This window comes from Myotis brandtii, unplaced genomic scaffold (assembly GCF_000412655.1).
Source record: "Myotis brandtii unplaced genomic scaffold, ASM41265v1 scaffold294, whole genome shotgun sequence".
NCBI lineage: Eukaryota > Metazoa > Chordata > Mammalia > Chiroptera > Vespertilionidae > Myotis > Myotis brandtii.
The window spans coordinates 91,939-110,898 of record NW_005361238.1 but is presented as its reverse complement, the minus strand read 5'-3'; the positions used below and the strand labels follow the sequence as shown (position 1 = coordinate 110,898).

At 40.0% G+C, this 18,960-nt stretch overlaps 1 protein-coding gene across 2 annotated transcripts in view; it reads right to left on the bottom strand.

Annotated features, from left to right (window-relative positions):
- DGUOK (deoxyguanosine kinase) overlaps positions 1–15,339 on the bottom strand; it is a 38,117-nt gene extending 22,778 nt beyond the window's left edge. For both annotated transcript variants that reach the window (XM_014542249.1, XM_005869419.2), the window contains exons 1-2: positions 15,090–15,339; positions 4,364–4,476 (exon numbers count right to left, since the gene is read on the bottom strand). In XM_014542249.1, coding sequence (XP_014397735.1) covers positions 4,364–4,476; positions 15,090–15,231 — 255 coding nt within the window. In that variant the 5' untranslated portion in view covers positions 15,232–15,339. The remainder of the gene's footprint in view (positions 1–4,363; positions 4,477–15,089) is intronic.
- Positions 15,340–18,960: the final 3,621 nt, after the last annotated feature.

Below are 18,960 nucleotides of genomic sequence, written 5' to 3'. Positions count from 1 at the left end.
CATCATCATATACTGTGTTTTTGTCGCTCGAATGAATTTTATTATTTCTCAAGGTTCTTCACATACGTACACCTTAAGAGATATCAAGTAGGTGTAACATGTTCTCAAAAAATTAGGGTTGGCACGCCGAAGAATTTTGAGTCGGAGATTTTGCTGGTTTTGGCACGCACTCACAAAAAGGTTGCCCACCCCTGTTCTAATAAATGAACATGGAATATCTTTCTATTTCATTGTGTCTTTTTCTATCTCTTCTAATACTGTTTAGTAGTTTTCAGTATACTATAGGTCCTTCACATTTTTTTGTTAATTTTATTCCTGGGCATTTTATTCTTTTTGTTGCAATTGCAAAAGGAATTGTTGTTTTCATTTCTTTTCTGAAATTTCATTGTTAGTATATAGAAATGCAGCAGAAATAAAACCAGATGTATATGGGCAAATCATTTTTGACAAAGAAGCCATTACAAAAATGTAAAGATCTTGATAAGGAAAAAAACTCCAAGAGGTTTGAATAGGGAATTCCTACAGAATACTGATAAATGGCCAATAAACATAAAAAGATGTTTAGTTTATTGGTGCATACTGTTATAAAGGAGAAAAGAAAGCCTCGTTAATAAATGGTACTGGAAAAATGGGAAAGCCACGTGCAAAAGAATGAATATAGACTACAGTTTGTCCCCATGTACAAAAATTAATTCAAAATTCATAAAAGACCTAAATATAAGATCTGAAACAATAAATTACATAGAAGAAAACATAGGTACTAAACTTATGGACCTTGGTCTTAGAGGAGATTTTTTGAATTTGACTCCAAATGCAAGGGAAGTAAAGGCAAAAATAAATGAATGGGACTATATCAAACTATTTTAAAACATTTATTTGCAAAGATATATGCACCTCATTGAAGCATTATTCATGGTGGCCAAGACATGGAAACAACCGAGTGTCCTTCAATAGATGATTGGATAAAGAAGATATGGTGCATGTATACAATGGAATACTACTCAGCCATAAGATGAAATACTGCCATTTTCGAAAACATGGATGGACCTTGAGAATATTATGCTAAGTGAAATAAATCAGTCAGAAAAAGCTAAGAGGCATATGATTTTATGCATATGTGGAATATAAAACTCACAGACACAGACAACAGTATGGTGGTTACCAGAGGGAAGGGGGGTGGGGGAGTAGTGTAAAGGGAGCCAAATATATGGTGATGAATATTATCTTACTTTGGGTGATGGGCACACAATGATATAGATCATGTATCACAGAAATGTACACTTGAAACCTGTATGATCTTATTAACCAATGTAACCCCAATAAATTTAAATAATTAAAGTAATAAATAAAAAAGCAATAGGTTAAAAAAGATGATGGGAAAACAGATCCCAGTCACAATAACAACAAAATGTATAACCACTTAGGCATAAACTAAACAAGGATACTACTGGGACAAGTAAATTCTATTTGGAGAAAATTAGATTCCTATAACTTCTGTTTTTGTTTTTTGAAGATCTAATTGGCTTTATTAGCAATCATGAATCAGGCAGCATCCCATGTAGCAAGTGGAAGGGCACTCCCTAGACTCTTATAACTTTAAAAATAAACATAAAGAGGAAAACCAAAAAAGCAAGAGTAAGAAATATAGGTGCATTTGTTATAATCTTGGTCTGTGAGAGTTCTTTCTAAACTTTAACATCAAAGGCAGCAACTATGAAGAAAAAGACAGATTTGAGTACATAAAAACTTATAAGTATTATACTTAAAAATACATCACATATAAAGATTTAAAAAATGTCAAACTAGGGAAAGTAGCAGTATATAACAATTAAGATACTTAAGATATGATAAGTTCTTAGGAAAGCCATTATAAAACTGTAAAGATCTCGATAAGGAAAAAAAACAACCCAAAGAGGCTTGAATAGGGAATTCACTAAAGAACAGCTGATAAACATAAAAAGATGTTTAGTTCATTTGTAATCAAAGAAATGTAAAATAAAACAATACACCGTTTTATTGCCACACTCATTAGCAAAGATGAAAAAGAATAATATCCAGTGTTGCAGAAAGCATGAGGAAACTGATACAACTTTTCTGAAGAAAAATTTTGGAAATTGTAACAAAAGTGTCAACAAGATGCATAATTTTTGTATATCAAAATGAAATTGGTACTTTTCTGACTGGAAATTTTCAAAATTATAACAAAAGTATCAACAAAATGCATAATTTTTGTATATCAAAATTCCAGTTCTAGATTATCCTAAGAAAATACAAGGAGGCACAAAATTTAGCTATTAAAAAGAATAAAGATGTAGCTACAAGGCTATTCATCTCTGTAACACTTATAATAGGGAGAAATAAGAAAACTAAATATTAAAGAAAGACCAGATAAGTAAATAATAGAATATATTATGCAGTATATGCCACCATTAAAATGACACCATGAAAGGAAGACCTTGTATATAGTGATGTGCAGGTGACAATCACAATTTTTGTTTAAAAAGAGTAAATGCATATGTTTTATATATTTATGTAAGTATATGTAAATATATGCATTTTCTCTGTAGAAAAAAATCTAAAAGGACAAAATGTTAATTTTACCTCTGGATAATGGCATTATATGGGAGTATTCGTTATCTATTGCTGCATAACAAATTATGCCAAAATTTAGTGGTTTAAACAAAAACATTCATTATCTCAGTTTCTGTGGGCAAGGAATCTGGGACCCAGCTCAGCTGGGTGGTTCTGCCTCAGAGTTTCTCATGAGGTTTAGAATGGATGCTGGCGGAGGCTACAGTCATCTAAGACCTGACTAGGGCTGAAGGATCTACTTCCAAGAAGGTTCACTCAATAAAGCTGTTGTCAGGATTCAGTTCCTTGCTTTGTGGGCCTCTTCACAAGAGGGTATGTGTCATGACATGGTAGCTGGCTGGATGCATCCCCAGAGCCAAAAGTGATTAAGAGAGAACAAGACTAAAGAGACAATGTCTCTTATGGCCTACTGCAGAAATCATACTGTTATCCATGCTACATTCTAGTCATTAGAAACAAGTTATTAAGTCTAGTCCACACTAAAGGAGGGAGTTAAGACTCATGTCTTGAAGGGAAGGGTATCAAACAATGTGTGGACATATTTTTAAATCCCACAATAGGTGACCTGTGGCATACTCAGAAAAAGACACATAATTTATTTTCTAAATGGAAGTTAATTTCACAAACACAAATACACAACACAAAAAGACAATTTAAAAAACAAATATTCTCATTAAGCACAATGTGCCTGCCAAAAAAAAAAGGTAACACAATCCTTGAGTTGGAATAATGGCACCCAGAACAAGTTCTACGATATTGTAGACCATTTAGATTATATCCAGAATGTCCTGTTCAGCTCTGAGTACCACTCTTAGTAAATTCTCGGTGGAAAACTAACAAACTGGAGCTCATCACCTAGACAAAGTTACTTCAGAATGAGGAATAGTCTGGAAGAAATGGTATTTGGCTTGAAAGAGACAAGAATTGAAGGGGAGAAAGAGCAGGCAAATCATTGCCTTCAACTATATGAAGGGTTGCCACGTAGAAAAGTTAAAAGGACTTAAGAGGCAGAACTTGAACCAATGACTCAGAGTCACAGGTATGCAAAGTGGTTCATACAAGAACTTTCTAACAGTTGTTAAAAACCAGAATGAGCCACTCAGTGGAGGTTCCCATTGGCTGCAGGGGTCTGTGGCAACTGAGCATGGTGCTGCCACGCCCTCGCTACCTCTAAGGTTCATGTCCAAACGTCTATTTCCTTACTCACACCGAGTGAGGTGTGAAACCAACGTTAGAGCTTTTCCGAAAGCAGTAGACCTAATACAAAGGCCTAAGCCACGAGGCATCAATGAAATGTACAGTGCTTGGCCTAACATAATGGAGCGCCTGGTACACAGTATGTGATTTATACATGTTAGTTATATCTGCATTCATTCAAAATGTGACAAGGTGCTCTCTAAGGTCCTTTCTAATTTTTAAGACTTCATAATTAAGTTAAAATCACTATAATTAACTATTAATCCTGATGGTCAGCTTCAGTAATATATTTAAGGGTAGGAATGACAAAATTAATCTTCAAAGCCAGAAGAGCTGGACATGCTTTGGGAACCCACACAGAACAGAAGCAGTCACTTATGCAGACATGTAAAAACCACAAAAATCAAAGCTAAACATATTCAAACAAGTCATATCCTCTCTGGTATGCTTTCTGGGAGGAAGATATTTTAAAAAGGAGACTCAAACTGGGCTAATTCACCTACGCAGAGCAAATTAGATTATTACGATTAGTTACTCACCCATGCCTGCCACCTATGCACAACTGAAAACTTACTTTTTGCGGGCCAGCTGCCTGGACATTCTGCCATGATGCTACAGGTTCTGTAGCTACGTGCCACTCTGGGTACCTTTTCGTGAGTAACTTCACAAAGCTGGACTTTCCCACAGCTGCAATGCAAACAGCATGTATTGGGACACTTCCCAAACCAGGGCTGAAGGAAAAGGCGGCTATTAAATTCTGCCCAATTTAAGGGAACAATTGCCAGTTTTTCTAATTTCAAAATTCAACAGCAGCCTTACCACTGTCAGACTGACAATTGGTCAAGGCCACCCTAACCACAGTCACCACAATATTTTGTTTTTGTTAATCCCCACCTGAGGATATTTTTCCATTGATTTTTTTGGGAGAGTGGAAGAGAGAGGGAAATACAGAGAGAAACACATCAATTGGTTACCTCCTGCACGGGCCCTAAGGCCCAGGCCAGGGAGGAGCCTGCAACCAAGGTATGTGGTACGTGCCCTTGACCGGAATCAAACCTGGGAACCTTTGGTCCACAGGCCAAGGCTCTATCCACTGAGTCAAGCCGGCTAGGGCCAGAGTCACCATAATGAATGCAGGCAACAGGGAGGAAAAATACCCCTAACATTTGATTTGAAGTTTTACTGTCCCAACCTCCCAGAAGCAAAAAGTATTTAATAAGAGTTAAAAATGTAATAGACTATCAAAAGCTGATGAAATCAGCTGTTGTAAAGCTTCAATCACAGTCCTATTTATTCTGTGAAAGTGTAAAAATTGCAAGTTTTCCAGAATAATTTATGACCCTTATTCATTCAACAAATGTGACGAATGCTCAGGACTGTCTGACACTGCGGGTATAATGATAAACACAGGATGGACTTTGTCCTCACAGAGCTTGTATGGAGATAGATACTAAGCAAACACTCAAGGAACTAATAACAAAGTGTGTTAAGTGCTAGATAAGGAAAATGCAGGAGGCGCTAATATAGCTCAGGAGGTCAGGGAAGGCTCTGAAAAGCATCTGAGGTAAAACCTGAAAGACAAGGAGTTAGCCAGAACAAGGGTAGGGGACCGGTAACCTAAGCAGAGAGAGCAGCATGGGAAAAGAGAAAGAACTAGGCGTATAGCAAGACAGAAGAGAAGTCTATGTGTGACCTTGAAGAAGCCAGAGCAGCGATAGTGTGATGAAGTGAGGGAGAAGTGTGACTCAAGATATGCGTGTGGAGAGGCGAAAGGCAGGCTGGGGCGAGGTCATGTAGGGCCTGGGCCGTCGTAAGAAATTTGAATCTATTCTAAAGACAATGGGAAGTCAATGATGATGGGTTTTAAGCAGGGAAATGTCAAATTTCCAACTAATTTTTAAAAGATTCCTCTGCCAGCTGTGTAAGAATGGACTGATATGAAAGTAGGCAGACCAGTTAGAAGGCAACAGTAGCTGGAACCAAGGTGCTTTGAGAAATACTTCGGAGGTTAAATCAACCTAGTACTACAACATTCAAATCTTTTCCCATTTATACCAAGGTCCGGCCTGCACCTTCCTGAGCTCCAGAATTCACTGTCTAAGAGCCCTCCAGACATCTTTATTGGATGGCCCACAAACACCTCACAGTCAACATATTACCTAAAGGACCTCATCATCTTCACCACCAAACTGACTTCTTTCCTATTCCACACCTCAAGTATGGCAGCACCAACCACTCACTGTCAGAACTTGCTCCTCTGCCCAACCTCAAGGGGCCACCTTTTAATTTCCCCCGTCTGTCCTTTTCTCTCTATTCCCATCTCCTGCTCAAGACCAGGCTCTCAACGTTTCTTGCCTCTCCAACTCTGGCCTTGCCCTCTTCAGTCCATCATTCATACCGTAGCCACAGTGAACACAGAATAACATTGCTTAAAACTCTCTGACAGCTCCATGGTGCCTTCATGACAAAACCCAAACCCACAGCATGGCCTGGGAGACACATCATGAAACAGCCCCTGCAGACACCTCTCTGGCCTCAGCTTCCCGTTAGCCATCCTGAGCTCCCTCTGGACCAAACTCCTTACAACTCCAATCATGCCATGTTCTCTGCAGATGTGACCATACATATGCTTTCCCATTTCCTGGTACACTTCCTCCCCTCAGCTGCCTAACTCCAACTCAATCTGCAAGAATCTGCTTAGATTTAACTCCTGTGTGAAGCCTTTCTGGCCCTGACACCCCCAAACTGAATTAGCTAATCCTCCTTTGTGCTTGCCCTGGCATGCTGGGTAAGACTCCATTACTGACATTGTAATTGCATTTCTCCAGGTAGAAGATGGGGCTCCTCCAGGGCAGGAACCAAAGCCTAGCCTAATGAGCTGATTGAATGAATAAAACACTTTAAACATTATTAATTTTAGCTCCCTCTAAAACCCACATTTGTTAAAAATAAAAAACCTTAAGAGTGCTTTTGGAACTTAACCTCCTCTACTGAAGTTGATCTTTCTCAAGTAACTTCTACACTTAGGAAAAATCCAAATGGAACCCAGAGAAAAGAGGAAGATGCCATTCTAGTCAATTTTATCAGCCACTCAAGGCTACTGACAGGAGCAAAGAGATGTCTCAGCAGAAGAGCCCACACATCCAATGTGACATTTATTACACCCCACTCCACTCCTCTCTGAACACACAGGGCAGGAACAAACACTATGAATCTATGCATTTTGTACAGTCATGCTCCTTTCTCAGCCCCATCACCACTTTTGCACATTTACTCAGCCTCTGCTCTTCCCACACATCAGTGAATAACCAGTGTCTAAATCCTCTCCCTTACCAAGTCTAAGGTCCCACCTCTTCCATAAGCTCAGGACTTCTCTAACTCACACCAAATTCCTACCACACTGGGGCAGTTGAGTCAAACAAAAAATACATAGATTCCGAAACTACATACTAAACTACTAAATACAACTTTCTGTGCTTGCCATGGAGCACCTAAGAGTGGCAGGAATTACAAATTGGTTGAGTTTGATATTATCAGATACTTGCCTGCCCCGAGTAGCCCCTATTTTAAAATATCTGGCAAAAATGATCAACATTTAGATTGCAAGTTGTTGATTAAATCTGAAACATGGTCTCTGCTATTCAGCTGAAAAGCTATTTTAATTAATATGAAAGATGAAGGTACTTGTTAGCTGGGTGACACTGAGTGATTGTTAGACTTACTTAAATTTTTTTAAAGTTAAAAACAATTACGTAAGAAACTGCTGCCTATGGAAAGAAAGAGCCCTATGGGCCAGGGAGTGCCAACTTTACCTCCCAGATCAGACACTATTAGTTCATTTAAAAGCAGTCAGACACTAAATAAATAAATAAATAAATAAATAAATAAATAAATAAATGCAGTCAGGACTCTCAGAAACCGACTCATGCCATTTAAACACACAAAACCCGGAATGCCAACAAATTGGATGTAATGGGAAATACACAGTTCCAATTACTGGAACAATCACAGCAGGGCAACACCTCCACCCTGCGCTCTACTCTCCACTCCAAAGCTTCTGGAAAGCCCATTTAGTAATCAGAAGCTGGTTTCAGCAAAGAAAGACAGGTCCTAAGAGTTGTGCCATCCATGTTGCTATAGGGCTTGGAGAACCTGGGTCATTTACCACAGGGCACTAGTCCTTAACCTGCATTATAAAGGAACTCGCTGTGCTAGGCATCACCCATCAATATGGAAAAATTAATTTAAAAAAATAATTAAAGGTTATATTTTTATATTAAAACCAGACACAGCATAATTATTTTTAGTGCTGTGATACCTGACACTAATAGTTTCTTCTTCCTGCTTGGGTTTTGATTTTTTTTAAGATAAATGTTTTAAAGTGTTCCCAGGGGCTTCCCAGTGGTACTGGCTGGCTCTCCACGGCTACACTGCCCTGCTCCTAGTGACCAGAACCCTCGTGTCTACGGAAAGCCACTATTCTTCATGCAGCACTGGACCAACTGACAAATTCCTTTCTTTCTTTGGTCTCTATGCAGAGCATCAGCCTTTTATGATATCATTATCATAATTTAGTTATATCCCAGCTTAACTGTTACCATTCAAAATATTTTAATATTACATCTGGGAGGTATCAGATCTCAGTATCAAACCTTTCCTGAGAGTCTTGGATATCCTTGTACTTTATTATATGTGCCATGACTTGAAAAGGGGTGGGAGCTATTTTCTTAGAGTATATTACTTCAACATGTTGATTTTTATTGGCACCAGGATTGTCATTTCACAAGCTGGACCAGAGTTCTATTGTTAATGTTCATCTTATTCCTAAGTCATGGTTATTTTCCTCCCACAAATTTTTCTATAAACTACATTGCCTGCTATAACTACATTATGCTAAAATCTAGTAGTAAGATAGTATCTGATGTAATGCCCGAAATAATATATTTTTTTAATTTCATAGTTGTATTTCATGGGAGACTCTTAAGTATATCATCACCTCCAAGCATTTTCTTCTCCAAAACAAAACGAAAAACACAGTTAAAAATCCATTTTAAAACTTTCTACCAAAAAGCAAACAATGGCAGTAAATATAAAACCATCTATCTTTAAACAGAAGTTCTTCAAAGAAAATTAAAGCCTTTATTTCAGGAACTTCATTTGATGCTGCATTCATTTACTCAGTCATTCAATCAAGAGATGTAGCTACTAAGTGGTAGGTACTATAACTAAAATGATAACCTAGGCTGAGACCCTGCTCTAAAGGAACTTTATCCACGATCACTATATAGGTTCTGAGCCTATAGGCATTCTGGGGAAACTTCCAAAAAACCACTCAGCAGGCTTAAAAGAAATTCAGTACATGTTTGCCCTGATTCCTTTTATTTTCATGGTAAACGATGTTTACCATGAAAATAAAGTTCCTCACAGCTTTCAAAGTACAACCCAAAATCTTCCATTCTGCCTGAGAACCTCACTGATCTGAAATGTCCTTCCCTCCCCCCCATTTGCCCACTAGTTGATTCATCCTTTCACTGCCGCCTTCTCCTTGAACTTCTCCAGCTCCTTCACCTCTAGGCAGAGTTAATTACTGCCTGCTCTGGTTGACCAAGATATTACACTGTAATTATTTGTGACTCATCACTCTCTCCAACCAGCTCACTTTTTGAAGACACAGACTCACCTATTCCCTTTACATCCTGAGTATCTAGCCAGGTACAAAGAATGGAGATGGATAGATGGAATGAAGTGAATCATATAAAACAGACTCCAATTTACAATGTATGGAATAAATAGGTCTTCTTTTCCCCTAGGATTCTTTGCCCAATTGTTTATTCTCAATAAAAGTTAAAGATGTGCCCTGGCTGGTGGCTCAGTGGTTAGAGCACTGGCCCACACCGAAGGGTCTTGGGTTCAACTCCCAGTCAAGGGCATGGACCTGGGTTGCAGGTTCAATCCCTGCTGGGTCAGGGTACATATGGGAGGCAACCAATCAATGTCTCTCTCACATCAATGTTTTTCTCTCTCTTCCTTTTCCGTTTTCCCTTCCACTATCTCTAAAATCAATGGGGAAAAAAATATCCTTGGGTGAGGATTAACAACAGCAAAAAGTTAAAGATGCATATTGGTAATCTTAAATTACTAATCTTGAATGCCAGAGGAAACATGTTATTAGGAAAGCTTTATGTTCAAGTCTCTAGACTGCAAAAGTGTAAAACACTTCCCTCTTTTCTGGTAGGGTCTCTAAAATCAAAGTAAGAATAGTCTGAGATGACTCACAAATTTCAAATAGCACTCCTTTCTTCAATCTAGGTTTATAGTCATAAAATAACTGATATATTCAATATATCACTTTAGTGATGAATATATTTAAAAAGATACGCTAGCCCTAGCCACTTTGGGTGGATAGAGCATCAGCCTGCAGACCAAAGGATCCCGAGTTTAACTCCAGTTAAGGGCACATACCTTGGTTGCAGGCTCTTCCCTGGCCAGGGCCCTGGTCAGGGCGCATGAAGGAGGCAACCAATCAGTATATTTCTCTCAGATCAATATTTCTCTCTGTCTTTCCTTCTCTCTTCCACTCTCTCTAAAAATCAATGGAAAAATATCTTCAAGTGAGGATTAATAATAATAAAAAATTAATAAATAGGCTGGGTAGTTTCTTTTTTAAGGGATTTTAAGTATCAAGCTTTTTACTTTTTCTTTTTTAAATTCTCACCTGAGGATATGGTTTTATTGATTTTTTAGAGAAAGGAATGGAGGGAGATACAAACAGACAGATACCGGTTTGCTGTACACACTCTGACTAGGAATCGAGCCTGCAACCTTTCAGTGTATGACACAATGCTCTAACCAACTGATCCACCCAGACAGGGCCCAAGCTTTTCCCTGTCAATCACACATGGCATATGGCTTCACAACTCAAACTAGATGCCATTAATTGTTTTTACTTATCTATTTCCCCTACACATGCTGCTGTCTACACCTGCAGGATCAGAATAACAAGACTTAGAGCAGCAGGCCTGTAAGAAAAGCCACTCGAAAGATATCTAACTTCATTTAAAACAGGAGTTCACCTTGCCCTGTTCAGGTTTCCTGAATGGGTACTTTTTTTCTGATTTGTTTAAAGATGTCACCTGTGATAAAGAACCAAAAAATTATTTGATTTGATTATATGAGCAGTTTAAAATACTTCCTTTGTGGGTACCAATGACTAACTTCCATGTGGATATCACAGCACAGGATTCAAGCATCTGGTAAACACTGAATGAGTACAATGGATGAGGCAGGGGATTAGGTGCTCGTGACACAAAGATGAATAAGACACTAAGTGCCAACCCAGGGAAGATGTTGAATGCGCAAACAATCTCAACAGAACTCAAGTGCTACAGCAGTTGTGGGTACAAAATGTTTTGAAAGCACACAGAGGAGGCAGTGACTAATTCTGTCTGAAGAGAGTCATCAGTGTGGGGTGATGGAGAATAATGGGAGATACAACTAGGGAGAGCCGGACTAAAGAACCCTAATCACCTTCTCATTATTCACTTCCCTTGGGCAACTGCATTCACTTCCAAGGCTTCAACAACTCCCCAGGTCAACAACCTCCATCTGTGAAATCTCAGCTCCCATCTCTCTCTTGACTCCAGGCACATATTCTCATCTACCTCAGAACACCTATCTCTGTATGTCTCAGAGGTATCTCATATAAAAGACATCTCTCTTACCTCCCCAGACTTCTTCCTTTATTCCCATCCTCAGTTTTCAGTCAGTGGCCAAATTATAAAACCTCATTGTCATCTTCTATGCCTCCTTAGCTCTCACCTCCAAGCTGCCAAGTCCTATCAATCCTACTTCCAAAATCTCTCTCAAACCATCACTTCTTCTCTGTCCCTCCATTCCTTCTGTGCAGGCCTACAACTTTCCTCCCTCCAACTACTATGGTAGCCACAAAATTTATCTTCTCCAAACTGTTTCCATTTATCCATTCAACTGGATGCAAGGCATTGTGGGTACTGCAGCAAACAAGACATGCAAAGAATGTGCCTGACTTCCTATTTGCTTGTTCCAGCCAAATTTCTTTTTTAAATTAATCTGGCCTTGACACATACTAGCTTCAAGTCTTCAGTAGCCTCTCACTACCTAAAGGAGAAACTCCTAGCATGGACCACAAGGCTGTTCGAAAATCTGGCAAATCCTACCCCTCCAACCTCTTGTTCTGCCATCCTCTCACAGGCCCTTTAAACTCCAGGCACATCCAGCTACTTCCCTGTTATTAAAACCTCATGTTTCTTCAGGCTTTGCTTTAGCAAATGTTACTTCCTGTGGCTGGAACACTCTTTCCTCTTCTCCCCCTTGGGGATTCTTACCCCAGAGATTCCAAATTTCCCTGCCCAAACATGGCACTCATCACATGGTATATAAATCATGTTTAAAAGGCTGCTTCTTCCACTTGGCTGTGAGCTCCTTACAAGACAGGAGCTGTATCACACATGAGTCCACCCTTCACTGTAGACATTCAGTGACCTTTGGTTGCATGAAAAAGCAAGGAAGAAGCATAGCAATCTGGAAAGGTTAAAAGGCAACGGTCAGGAAAATTGGGAAAGGCAGCTCACACCTAACCTGATGGCCTGTGCAAAGTACTTGCTTTGTGAAGTACGTTGTACCTCTCTGGGCTCTAAGGCTAGAGCTTCCTTTGGGGGCATGTTTCTCAAAGTACAAGACAAAACAGCTTTGTACACCATCAGGCAGACAAGCAGGACCCTCCCTTCTCATTCCTCTCAGTGTTTCTGATTTGACCGGAGAAACACACACAGCCATGGTGACTGGCCTCACTTTAAATTCATGACAACTAAGTCCAAGTGGGTCCTTAATGCTTCCCCGAAATTCTACATTTCTCCCTTTTACTCACTCAAGTCAGGACTCATTTAGTTGCCATGCTCCTCATTATTAGAAATCAACTGTGCTCCTAGTTAAGACCAAACTTGCTCTTCTTGGTCTATAGATTCCACTCCTTCTTGCTTACTAACATCACTCCAGCAATTCTATCCTCTCTTCTGTTTCACCATTTCTGTCTCTCTCTCTGAGACTATTTCTAATTTCTCTTACAAAAACCAAAAAATAAAAACTGTCTCAAACTGTCTTTCCATTTCAGTTAGCACCCAATGTCTTCCCTTTCTAGGAAAACTTCCAGACCATTGCTTACCTCGCTGTCTCCAATTCCTTACCTCCTATGCTCCTTGAACCTACGCCAATCAGACTTTCACTCTTATTGCTCCCAACAGCTGTTCAAGTTCACAAAGAGCTCCATTAAAGAGCATTGCACAGTTGATTTTTCTCTCCCCCAAAGAGATTCTTCAGCTGGATCCCAAGATATCATTCTCTTTTGGTTTTTCAGTGGTCATTCCTTCTCAGTCTATTTTGCTAGTTCCTTCCCCATCTCCTCAATCTCTTTAACATTTGCCCCAGGGGTTAGTCCTTTCCATCAACATACATAGACTCCTGGCTTTAAATACCATCTACATTTATAACTCCAGTCCAGGGAGACTCTGCACTCTGGGCTCATACATTCAATTGCCTATTCAATATCTCCACATTTCCACATCTCCACATAGATATCTAATAACCATATAAAAACTAACATGCCTAAAAACAAAATCTTGAAACCATCCCCTGCCCCAAATATGTTCTTCCCATTCTCCCCCATTTAAGAAAATTCAGAACTCCATCTTTCAAGTTACTCAGGTCAAAATGATTGGAGTCATTATTGACCCCTCTCTTTATCTCACTCCATGTCTTTTAACAAATCTAGTTAGCTCTACCTTAAAATGTAACTAAAATCCAATCACTTCTCACCCTGGTACAACTCACCGAAACTCATCACTGCAATAACTTCCTCACACATTCTACCTTCAACATACCTGTCAAAGTGATTTTATAATTTAAGTCAGATCATATCACTTGACTGATCATGAAACCTTCCAATAGTTTCCCATCATGGACTACAAGGCTTATAAACAATCTGGCCATCCCTTACCTTCTAACCTTATCTCGCCCCTCTCCCTCTTGCTCACTCCATTCCTGCCACAATGGCTTCCCTCTTGTTCCCTGAATACATTTTCCATCTCAGGGCCTTTGCACTTGGTCTTCTCTCTGCCTGAAAAGTTCTTCTCCCAATTCTCCACATGGATCACTCCCTCGCCTTCAGGTTTTTGCTCAAATGTCACCTTCCCAATCTTGACTGTCTTGATTACCCTATTTAAAATTGCAACTTCCCTCAATCCCTCATCCCTGAATTTTCTTCATCACACTCATTACTACCTAACATACGGTTTACTTTGCTTAATTTATTTTATTGTCTATCTCTCCCCACTTGAGAGCAGAGATATTTGTTCTGCTCACTGCTGTAGCCTCAGGGCCAAGAACCCTGTTGGCCTGTGGATCTGGCTCAAAAGGTTATTTGTTGAATGAATAAAATGAGAAATTCTCAGTTTACTGCTAGCATGTCTTTTGACCCTCAACATTGCTAATCCTCTTTGAGAGTTCATCACTTTATCAGGTAAAAGTATAAAGTCAGAATTTAGTAACATTAAATTAAAATGTTTTGCTTGCATTTTCTTTTCAATTGCTTTTTATTTAAGACACGGGGTTTCTATTTGTTCTTGTAACAGTTTTTAACTTAATAGATGTTTTTAAGTTTAAAAAAAGCGAGTCTCTTCTAAGAAAAACGTTAATAAATTATATTGGGACTAGCAAAGAAACATGACAAAAATAGTGAAAGTGGTATCTGAATGCCTGAAGTTTAAGAACTCTCTTAGGGTAGAGTAGCCAGGTAAAGTACAGTTATAGATAAATAATGAATGGTATTTTTAGTGTATGCCCCAAATATTGCATGGCACCCAACGGCACTAAGAAATTACTCATCTGAAATCCTGTTTTAAATGAGCATCCTTTTTCCTCCCACTAAATCTGGCAACTCTCTTAGGACAAAGAAATCACACCAAGCGCCTTGACGCTTCCATTTAGATTTATCCATAACAAGCTGGTTGAACTCTTGTCCTACCAACAGACTGCGTGGCTTTTATGTCCCTGTGGGCGAGTACTGAGGAATGACGTCCTAAAAACCAGAGAGGGATGGATTCGCAGTGCATTTTGGGAGGGGAATGGTCCTCAGAGCTAGCAGCCTCGCTGCACTGACCGGGGGAGAAGGGGGTAGGGAAGGGGTTCCGGGCCCAGCTCCCTTTCACAGCCTCTCAGACACCTGCTTAGCGGAGGCCAAGGCTTGGCAGCCCCTTTCCGGCCCTTACCAATGTTGCCTTCGATGGAGAGCCTTCGGGGCCCGTGCCCCGCGTGCAGACCCTTGGAGGGGGGCACGCCCTGGAGGGGGCTCTGAGCCATGGAACTGGAGGGAGCTCGCAGCAGCCTTAGAAAGCGCCTGCCTGCGGCCATCCCACCCAGGATTCCGCAACCAGCACTTCCTCCAAGAGCACTTCCGCCAAGAGCACTTCCGCTCCCGGTACTGTCGTCCGCGCACAACAGCGCACCTCTGACGTCAGAGGTCGCCCGGCAGGAAGTGGGCGTGGTTGAGCTGACTGAGAGGGTGGGGCCAAAGGGACCGCTCTCTTCTCGCGATGTTTGTCGAGAAGCGTTGTGAGAAAGTCAAGTTCGGTTTTGGGATGCGGGAAAGTTTGCTGGTACCAAGGGCGTGATTAACCCCTTTCCATTTGCTCATTGGAAAACAACACTTTAAAAGAGACATAACAAATCCAACGCCTTTGCATTTTTGTATAACTTAAAAATAATTTTCATAACAAAAGACAAATCAAAGTAATTGTAATTTTATTTTATTATTATTATTTTTTTAGTAATTGTAATTTTAAACGAGGTTTCTTTTTTCCAGGTGTTTGTGGTCTGGCTTTTATTCTAAAATGGGATGAAACTGGACGGTTTTAAGTAGGAAAATGATGCAATCTAATAATTTACACAAATTAACTTTTTCCCATTCCCTGTAACGCGGCAGCACAATGCTGGCACTTTATGGAATAAATCAACAAATGAGTTCAACTACATCCCACCTCTTAACTTTGTCTCTTGAATAAATAAACGTTTGCTCAACCGATTGGCGTAGAAGCCAAAAATCCCATTAGGATAAAGTGGGTGGAGGCTTGGAAGTGACTGGAACTGGTTTAAACTTGGTAGATTGGGTTCTGTGGGGGAGAACAATTGCGGGGTGGGGGTGGGGGTGGGGGTGAGAGTGATGGGGATTCCGAATGGGATTTGTAAAAGGAAGAGCCGGGTACCGAGGGACTCACGCTGGTGTATAAAACGAGTCCTGCTGTCGACGACGGAGAACTGCTTTGCAGGGGAGCGGGGACAGTTCTGAGCTGCTGCTCTGAGTGCGGCCCTGACTGGCTTCGTCCTGCCACCCCCAAACGTCCCAACGACCTCAGATTTATGGCTCGTCAGGGGGTGCTTCCACCTTCTGCGCTTTAACCACGAGAGTCAACAGGCAACACCGCATTCAGGCAGCACTCTTGGAGGTGGAAGCTTTTAGGAAGCAGAGACCTGCTTGCAAGGGGGTGGGGAGGGTGGATGCCTGGGACACCTGTCTTGAGGCTGTTTGCATAGCAAGCACAAGCCCTTTTTCCTCTATTGATGTTTATATAATAGTTGAAGTGACGTTTGTATATTAAACATTTTAAAAAAATAGATTGTACATTTATTTAGGATAACCTGGGTGGAGTACTAATGAATATTGGCACAGCTAAAGTCTGATTCATCCCCACTCCCACAGCCACCTCTGTGTCAAATTATTACTTGCCCTGGCCAGTTTTGCTCAGTGGATAGAGCATTAGCCTGTGGATTGAAGAGCCCCAGGTTCTATTCAAGTCAAGGGCATGTACCTTGGTTGCAAGCTCAATGCAGGCTGGATCCCCTGGCCCTGGTCGGGGCATGTGCAGGAGACAACCGATCCATGTGTCTCTCTCACATCGATGTTTTTCTCTGTCTCTCCCCCTCCCTTCCACTCTCTAAAAATCATTTTAAAAATATCCTCGGGTGATGATTATTTAAAAAATAAATAAAATTTACATTTCTTTGTCTAAGTAAACTCAGATTGGGAAAATATTCATCCAACAATGTTTGAGAGGTTCTCTGGGCCCGTGAGGTCTCGCTGCTTCATTGCCCTCAGGGTCTCTGTGAAGGCTAAAGGAGGAAGTTGTCAGCAGGTTTATGTGCAGACAGGCAACTGACCTGCCCCTAAAAGTTGAAGCTCCTAAAAGTTATTATTTTAACAAAACTTTAGTGAAGTATAGTATGTAGTGAAGAAAAGATCATGTATTGTAAGTTTACAGTTTAATGAAAATTTTCACAAAACAATATATCCTTGTTACTAGACTCAGATAAAGAATGAGTGCATTACCAGCATCCCCAGAATCCATTTCTCATGCCAGTTACTACTCCCCCAAGGAAAACAATAGCCTGAGTTCTAACAGCAGACTTTAGTTTTGCCTGTTCTATATATAAATGAAATTATATAGTAAGTACTAATTTCCTTCAACATAATATCTGTGAGATTGTAGCTGTAGTTCATTCATTCTCAGTACTGTGCAGTATTTCACTATCTCACTCTACCACAATGTATTTTATCCATTTTATTACTGATGGACATTTGAGAATTTCTAGATTAGGGCTATTATGAATAGCATTACTATGAATGTTCTTGAATATGTGTTTTAGTAAAGTTAATTATGCAATTCTCTTGGGTAGATACTTATGATACCAACTGCTATGTGATAGGCTATTTGCGTGTTCTGTTTTAGTAAATATTCCTAAATAATAAATAGGTACACAGTGTTTGACTGTACCTGTCAACACTGCCACCAGCAATAAGTGAGCACACACCCTGGTTATTCCACATTCTTACCAACAGTTGGTATTTTCGTGTGTGTTTTTTTCATTCTGTTGAATGTAATGGTGTCTTATTATAGTTTTACTTTGCATTTTCCTGATGACTAATGAAGTAAAACACCTTTTCATATGTTTATTTTAGAAACCTCTGTTGTGAAAGACCTGTTTAAGTTTTCTATGCCCATTTTTCTAATGGCTGTCTTTTACTTATTGTTACTGTTCATTATATATGTTGCATATGAGTCCTTTGTGAATATTTTCTCTCTGTTTCTTGTTCCTAAAAGCTCTCAGATTTTTTTATGTATAGTGTAACATAAGAAACAAAAATGTCTTTTGCCTAAATTGCCTGTCAGTTATCTCAATTCTAGTGATGACTCTTCTATCCCCTTTATTTCTTTATGCTTGCTTTATTCTGTTATACCATGCATGAAAATTCAATATCTTTCTGGTCTTAATTCCAAATTCCCAGAAGAAAGGATCTGATGGGCCCAGCTGTGCCCAAAAGATAGGGTCTCAGAGAACAAACATGAGTATTAGGTCCCCACCCTTGTGCACGAGAAAGGCCTATTAAAGGGATCATTGTGAGCAAGGTCAACATCTAAAAAAGGTGATGATCAGTTCCTCCTAAAAGTAGTAAACAGGGGGTTTTCATCCCACCTTAGGTGTTGGCCAGAGACAGAAAGTAGTGGCATTTTGGTGAGCAGAATTATGTCCCAGTTGCCTGGAGGGATGAGGCCACTTTTTGCTCCTGGGTGATTGTCAGGTATCTGCTGGAGTTTATGAGTAAGAGCTCACTGCCCTATATAAACTCTAGCCACTCAGTATCCATTCCGTCATTCAATATTTACTGAGCATCTACTATGCACCATTCACTCTGCTTAGTCCTTGGGGTGCAGCTCTGAAGGCATTACTATTTTCAAATGCTTTTTAAGTGCTATTGTGACAAATAAAATACTGACTCATATTACAAAAAGGCTTATGCAGCCATTAAAAATGGGGAGATAAATACACACAAATGTGACCCTGACTTTCTTCTTCTGCTTGGACATCCTGTCAGTTACATTCTTTCTACATCAAGGACATCTTGATGTGCTGGACTATGCTGACTCAAGTTGGTGAAGCTGGGAAGTACGCTCCTGGAATCCCCTCCTGGTGGGGCTGTGAGTTAGAGTTGGCCAAAAGAGGACCTAGTGTGAGATTTGAAAAGCAATGGAAGCCTCAGCAACTCCTCTTGGGAGTTCTCCATAGTCAGATACTGTGACAGACAGA